This window comes from Ipomoea triloba, chromosome 12 (genome assembly GCF_003576645.1).
Source record: "Ipomoea triloba cultivar NCNSP0323 chromosome 12, ASM357664v1".
Taxonomy (NCBI): Eukaryota; Viridiplantae; Streptophyta; class Magnoliopsida; order Solanales; family Convolvulaceae; genus Ipomoea; species Ipomoea triloba.
In genome coordinates, this window is record NC_044927.1 from 15,570,965 (window position 1) to 15,578,678 (window position 7,714).

Below are 7,714 nucleotides of genomic sequence, written 5' to 3' on the forward strand. Positions count from 1 at the left end.
CAAATGATACTGCCTCACATTTGTGTTTATATTATCAAATGAAACTATAGTTGAATTGAAATGGAATTGTAGTTGTGTTGAAATGAAACTTCAGTGTATATAAAATGAAACTGAATAATAGTTTCACATATTTGAGTGTCTATTGTCCAATGAAACTATAGTTATACTGTAATTGTGTTGTAATGAAACTATAGTGTATATAAAATGAAACTAAATAACTGTTTCACATATTTGAGTGTATAATGTCGAATGAAACTGTAGTTATATCGAAATGAAACTATAGACGTGTTGAAAGGAAACTGCAGTGTATATAAAAAATATGAAAATGAAGCTGAGTATTTTACACAAATAGAGGTACATTACACATAACAGCGCAGACTGGTGTTTCTTTTCATTAAAAGAAACGGCACCGTTTTTAACCATGGTCCACAATGCTTTGTGGACCATGGTCCGCAGTATAATTTGCGGTAATATCACTAGTAAATAAATTAGACTATGCCGAAGACCTTGTGGTCCTCCCAAGTGAGAAGACACACAATCGTTATATCCTGCACCACGGTGCACATAGCAATGTGCACCATTGTCCAAAACGACGTCGTTTCGATGTTAGTGGACGCGGACGCGAATGACTCCTGAAAATCCATTATTTATAATACACATAATCATTATCTAGAATACACAGAACGTTTGCCTAGAATACACAGAATGTTTGCCCATAATACACAGAATATTGACACAAAATACACAGAACTCATCCTCCTAACATTCGAATGCACAAACACATCACAACTTGTGTTAATCACATGAATACACAGAATATTGACACAAAATACATAGAATTCATCCTCCTAAACATTTGAATGCACAAACACATCACAACATGTGTTACTAACATGAATACACAGACGGTTGCCTAGAATACACAGAATGATTACCTAGAATACATAGAATATTAACATAAATACACAGACCGGCCGAAACGGGAAACGTGATTTCCAAAAAAAAGGACGATTAGTTTACAATGGTCAAAACGACGTCGTTTAAGTACGTGGTGCACATTGCTATGTGAACCGTGGTGCACGGTATAATTTGCCAAAGACACAGGTTCAATCCACGGTTTACACAGCCCATTTAGAAGTTTGATTAAGCCCAAAATCTGGAGCCCATAACTCGTTTCCTCTTTCTTCTTCTTCCCTACTTCACTACTGCATAAAAAACATTTCTGCTCCGCCATAATTGAGGGCATGAGGACTTGAGCAGCGTGAAGCGGAAAAACGATATTTCTTTTACAAAGCGATCCCTTTACTCCATTCAAAGACCGTGAATTCAAATTCAACGTTTTACTCGTACGGGGCATTCTGGGCTCGCCGTTGAGTCCTTCTCAAAGCTGGCGAGGCACTGCAAGAGACAACTCATAGCTTTCAGAATTGGCTCTCCATTCAAATTCTCCACTGCATCTTCACCAAACTTAACCATCTCTACCCAATGCAGGAAGGAGCCCAGGGACCATGGACTTGGGTGTCTCGTCGACCACCCAAATCCAGAAATCTCTGTCTTTTTACAGAAAGGCTTCTCAGAGATCACCGATGGCATGACCGGAAGAGCAGTGCATGCGATATGCATAAAGGAATCCCATTTAGACATTTTCCACAGCAATACCTTGATAAGCATGTACTCGAAGTTTGGCGGTGTTGGGCGTGCCCGTTACGTGTTCGATCAAATGCCCGATAGAAATGAAGCGTCTTGGAATAACATGATTTCTGGGTACGTTCTAACGGGCCGGTACTACGATGCAGTTAGACTATTCATTGAAATGTGGGGTCTAGGGGTTGAGGCAAACGGGTATACTATTGCTAGTATATTGACTGCATTGAGTAGGTCCGAAAGTATGGTTCTTGAAGGATATCAAATTCATGGTCTACTCTTGAAGTACGGATTGCTATATAATGTTTTTGTGGGTACTTCGGTGCTGCATTTTTATGGTGTTTATGGGCTTATTTCTAATGCTAGAATATTTTTTGAGGAAATGCCTGAGAAGAATGTGGTTACTTGGACTTCGATGATGGTTGCATGCTCCAATAATGGGAAATTGGAGCAAGTTATTAGTTTGTACAAGCAAATGAGGCATGAATGGGTTAGTTGTAACCAAAACACCTTCACTGCAGTTATTACTTCTTGTGGTTCTCTTGAAGACAATTCTTTGGGTCATCAAGTGCTAGGTCAGGTTGTAAAGTCAGGGTTTGATGATAATGTTTCAGTAGGTAATGCTCTTATTTCAATGTTTGGTAATTTTAATTTTGTGAAAGAGGCCTATTGGGTTTTTGAAGGCATGACTGATAGAGACACTATATCATGGAATTCAATGATATCTGTGTTAGCACATAATCAACTTTGTGAGGAAGCATTTAGATGTTTCTACTTTATGCGCCGTGACCATGATGATATAAATTCCACTACACTTTCTTCCTTGTTGTCAGCCTGCGGTTCTGTAGATAATATAAATCATGGTAGAGGAATTCACGGTTTGGTGATGAAATTGGGATGGTATTCGAATATATGTGTTTGTAACACTCTTCTTTCAATGTATGCTGATGCTTTAAGATATTCAGAAGCTGAAAATTTGTTCCAGAACATGGCAGAGAAGGATTTGATTTCTTGGAATTCCATGATGGCTGGCTATGTTTTGAAAGGAGACTACTTCAATTCCTTGAAAGTGTTCACTGAGTTGCTTCACTTAGGAAACTCAGTAAACCATGTGACCTTTGCTAGTGCATTGGCTGCTTGTTCAGATGCTGAGTATCTAACTGAAGGGAAGATAGTTCATGGACTTGTTATGACATCTGGGCTCCAAGAAAATTTGATAGTTGGCAATGCATTAGTCACCTTGTATGGAAAATGTGGCATGATGTTCGAAGCTGAAAAAGTGTTTTTTAAAATGCCAGAAAAAGAGTTGGTTACTTGGAATGCACTAATTGGTGGTTATGCTGATAATGATGAAACTATTAATGTAGTGAGAACTTTTAAACTGATGAGAGAGAGTGGTGAACCTGCAAACTACATTACAATAATAAATGCTCTTGGATCCTGCTCATCTTTGTTTGACCTCCTGAATACTGGAATGCCGTTGCATGGATATATAATTGTAAATGGTTTTGAGAAAGATGAGTATGTGAGGAACTCACTCATAGCGATGTATGGTGAGTGTGGAGATCTCAAGTCAAGCAACTTTATATTTGATGAGGTGGTTAACAAGTCTTTTGTAACATGGAATGTCATGGTTTCTGCAAATGCTCACCATGGCCACTGGGAAGAGGCTTTGAAGCTTCTGCTCAATATGCAGAGGGCTAAAGTAGAGTTAGATCAATTCAGCATTTCTTCTGGCCTTTCAGCTGCAGCAAACTTGGGTAGTCTGGAAGAAGGCCAACAGCTTCACTGTCTGGCTACTAAACTTGGTTTTGATGCATACCATTACATCATAAATGCTACAATGGATATGTATGGAAAGTGTGGTGAACTGACATATGTGCTTAAAATGCCCCCAAAACCAAATATGCGTTCACGCTTGTCTTGGAACATATTGATGTCTACTTTTGCCAGACATGGACTTTTTAATGAAGCTAGGGACACCTTTCATGAAATGCTTAAGCATGGTGCAAAGCCTGATCATGTCACATTTGTCTCTCTTCTGTCTGCATGTAGTCATGGGGGTTTAGTGGATGAGGGTCTCACACATTTTGCTTCGATGACTACTGATTTTGGGGTCCCAGTTGCTATAGAACACTGTGTGTGCATTGTTGATCTGCTTGGAAGATCAGGAAGACTTGCTGAAGCAGAAGCATTCATCAAAGAAATGTCCGTACCCCCAAATGACTTTATTTGGCGGAGTTTGCTGGCAGCATGTAGAATGCATGGCCATGCTGCACTGGCAAAGAAAGCTACTGACTATCTTCTTAAATCTAACCCCACTGATGACTCGGCTTATGTTCTGTATTCAAATGTTTGTGCAACATCCGGAAGGTGGCAGGATGTCCAAAATGTTAGGGCCAAGATGGAATTAGGCAACATAAAAAAGCAGCCATCTTGCAGTTGGGTTAAAATGAAGGACAAAATTTGCACTTTTGGTATTGGAGACCAGTCCCACCCTTTATATGAGCAGATATACGACAAAGTAGGGGAATTGAGAAAAAAAATTAAAGAAGCTGGATATGTCCCTGATACGAGCTTTGCATTGCATGACACAGATGAGGAACAGAAAGAGCACAATCTGTGGAGCCATAGCGAGAGACTTGCACTAGCCTATGCTTTGATTGCTACCCCTGAAGGTTCAAAGCTCCGGATTTTCAAGAATCTACGAGTCTGTGGCGATTGTCATTCTGTTTACAAACTTGTAAGCAACATAGTCAGGAGAGAAATCATATTGAAGGATCCTTATCGGTTTCACCATTTTAGTGGTGGCAAGTGTTCTTGTGGCGATTATTGGTAATCACACCTACTCGTTATCATCACTTGTCGGAGTTGTCTTGGCAATCAAATAAAATATGAGGTAAAAATAACTTCTTATGACCACTGCAAGGTGCTCTATACTAGTAGCTTGTACTCATAGTAATGACAACTGCTCTTAGAAGTTAAAGAAACACTAGTTTTTGGTTTATTGAAGTTCATTATCATTCAATATATTCACTATTCGCTTATCAAAAACTAATTGTAAGTTGTAACATATTGGTTTTGACAGTCGGAACTTTTAAGGATGGAATTATGAGATATGAATTCAGTGAAGATTGCAATGCCACTGAATTGGAGGGAGACCTGGCTGATCTTACAATACTTTGTTGGAAGGTTCATTCAGGACCAAGATCATTTGGGGTGCAAATCTGATTGGTGAATTCCTACAAAATTATGGGGCTGAGGGTGCTAACAAATATCAGTTCTGCTCAGAATAAGGTATGGTGTATTCCTTGAGATTTGTCTATGGAGAATCTTGCTATGAGATGCACCCCTTTCTAGTATGTTGTGATGTCTCCATGTCTAAATGACATGCACCATGTGTTTTTAATACTAATTTGGAGACTTAAATCTTGAGAAATATTAGTAGTGGTACTATAAAGACAGATTATAAATCTAGATGATTCCTCAAGCTCATTTAGAGTCAGAAAATATGCTTAGTGAGGATGTACACTCAAAACTTTCAAATTACCCTAGATGATTCCTCAAAACTAGAATAATTAGCATTTTAACATTTTAGAATTATGAGCAGTTTACTAATTTAGTATAAAGTATCTATAAGCCATGAAAATATATAGATTTCATATATACGCTAATAAATCTCTTTCTAAGTCTGTTGGTCCATATTTTAGATTTTTAGCAATTTAGGACACTGATAAAACTATGTTTTGGGGCTATTTCTACTTTTGGAGGAGGTAGAGGGGCCAAGGAGCTGAAAACATTAGCACATCATAGATTTAGCTCACTGATTAACATTTTAGCATGCTGAAAATACTGAAACTATTTCTATTTTCAGGGCTATACAGATAAACATTTTATCACACTGCCTTTAGTGGCTCTGCCACCAACTATATAAGTGACTTGACGAGATAAATGCAATATTTGACTTTCTTTTCTACATTGTATTTTAAAAATAAATAAAAAATAAAAAATAAAAACTAACCTTAGATTTAGTCCTCATTATTGTTTAGTTGTGAATTAATACTTCTTGTATCATGAACAGTGCAAGTTTGGGAGAGATTCTCCTGTCAAGAGGATTATTTTCAAGGTATGAAAGGACGCTGCAGATTGTATATTGAGTAAGTGGCCATGGTGGGTGCCTTTTCCCCTATTCTGGAATATATATATATATATATATATATATATATATATATATACACGATCGATGGTTATGGTATCAGGAAGACAGTTTCTATAGTGAGGTGGGTTAAGCCTCCTCCAGGATATGTTCAAATAAATATTGCAGTTCGTTGCAGTAGAAAGGAACGAATCGAATTTCTTTAGAAAGAAGATCTTTTGTCTCATGGTAGCCTGCTCCAGTCCCCTTACGAAACTATCGTTATTGGGTTAGCCATACACTTCACATGTTTCTAGCGATTCACATGGCATCATCAAATGATACAAGTCTTGGCTATAATTTTTTATTATTATATTTTTAAAACTTAACTTATCCCAATTTCATCAGACTAATTTTAAGCCCATAGGGCCTCGCCCCTAGAGCCTCTGTGAATGGTGACCAGTCCCGCAATTAGGCCACCGGTTAGATCTTAGTCACAAGGGATCTAATCCATACCTTTTAGCATCTTGGGCCATTTTCCTATAAATGTTTCCAATGGGATTTGAACTCTCACACTATTGCCTTCAGTCAGGCAGTCGAACCAACTACGCTAAGTCCCGGGGCAAAATCTATCATTGTTAGGGATGCAGATGCTGTTTTGCTTGTTTTTGGCAGGGTTTGAGTTTGGAACTTTGGATAACGGATTTAGGGGCTGCTGATTATGGCTGGAAGGAAGATGAACTTCATTCATGTATTTGCATCATTTGTTTGATGGATTATCAAATGTCAGTTTTAAGCAGTGACTTGTCACTTGTATTTTGAGTCAGTTTCTTTTATTTGCAAAAAAGAAATTGCCACAGCAAAGCATAATCACAAAAAAAAAAATATTTTAATTAAAATAAAGAAAAAAAAGATCATGATTTAATTGCTCTAATTATATGCATTCATGGACACTCCTGTGTTGTACCCATTATTCGTGATGGTACGGTGTTAGTTATATGTCAATTTAGTGGACACATTTAACATGAATTCATGGACAACATGAAGCATGCGATGTATTATTTCTCCAGCTGTACGGCATTGGGTCCTCTCAATTTCTGCCACTCACTAAATTTTTTCATCCATTATTTATAAATTTCATAAACATTTATTTAAAACTATAATTATAATCTTTTAAAAAAACTATAATTATAATGATAATAACAAGAATAAGAATCATAATAATAACAAAATTTATCCTTTTAAGCTTATACAACATAAAATCTCCTAAAAATCACCTACTCTCTCAACATGTTTCTTAAACATAATGATAGACCATTTTACCCTACAATTTAATTATATTAGGATGAATTTGTAATGGAGGGCCAAATTGAGTGCAATTGTTAATGTTAGAGGATCAAATTGAGTAATTTTCAAAGTCAATGACTAAATTAAGCAATACTCAGAAAGCAAACGATACGACCTTGTTATTGGCCATTCTTCCCGGTAGAAACAGCGAAATTGAGGACAAGAGATTTGGAGTGACCATTTTGCCCTTCAATTTAACAATATTTGGATGGATTTTGTTACAGATGACTAAATTGAGTGCGACTTTTAAATTCAGACAACCAAATTGAGTATTAACTCTTGTCTCTTACTTGATATTACTACTATCTAAGTGAAATTTGACTTTATTATTCTAACATCTTTTGAAAAAAAATTAAAAAAATTTCAAGCTTCAACTCTCTTTGAAAACTCCACTGACAAAATGAAAACAGCGATGATCAAATTTATTTCACAAATAATTAATCTCGTGAGATAATTTACTACTTGTATACGATTTTTTAAATGCTGTATGAATGTTGCTGAGAATCAAATGATCATCAACTCACCAGGAGAGTAGGAGACAATTAATATGGAAGATGGAATGTTAACTAAATTGTTTGTCTAATTAGA

General features: G+C 36.8%; 1 protein-coding gene across 1 annotated transcript; it reads left to right on the plus strand.

Moving 5' to 3' along the window:
• Positions 1–1,237: 1,237 nt before the first annotated feature.
• On the plus strand, positions 1,238–6,713 carry LOC115998577 (pentatricopeptide repeat-containing protein At3g24000, mitochondrial). Its single transcript, XM_031238173.1, has 3 exons — positions 1,238–4,543; positions 4,733–4,941; positions 5,726–6,713. Exon 1 carries the CDS (start codon positions 1,592–1,594, stop codon positions 4,481–4,483), a length of 2,892 nt encoding a protein of 963 aa, XP_031094033.1. The 5' UTR covers positions 1,238–1,591; the 3' UTR covers positions 4,484–4,543; positions 4,733–4,941; positions 5,726–6,713.
• The last annotated feature ends 1,001 nt before the right edge of the window (positions 6,714–7,714 follow it).

Coding starts and splice junctions, on each gene's coding strand:
- LOC115998577 (XM_031238173.1), top strand. CDS start 1,592: ATGACCGGAAGAGCAGTGCATGCGATATGCATAAAGGAATCCCATTTA.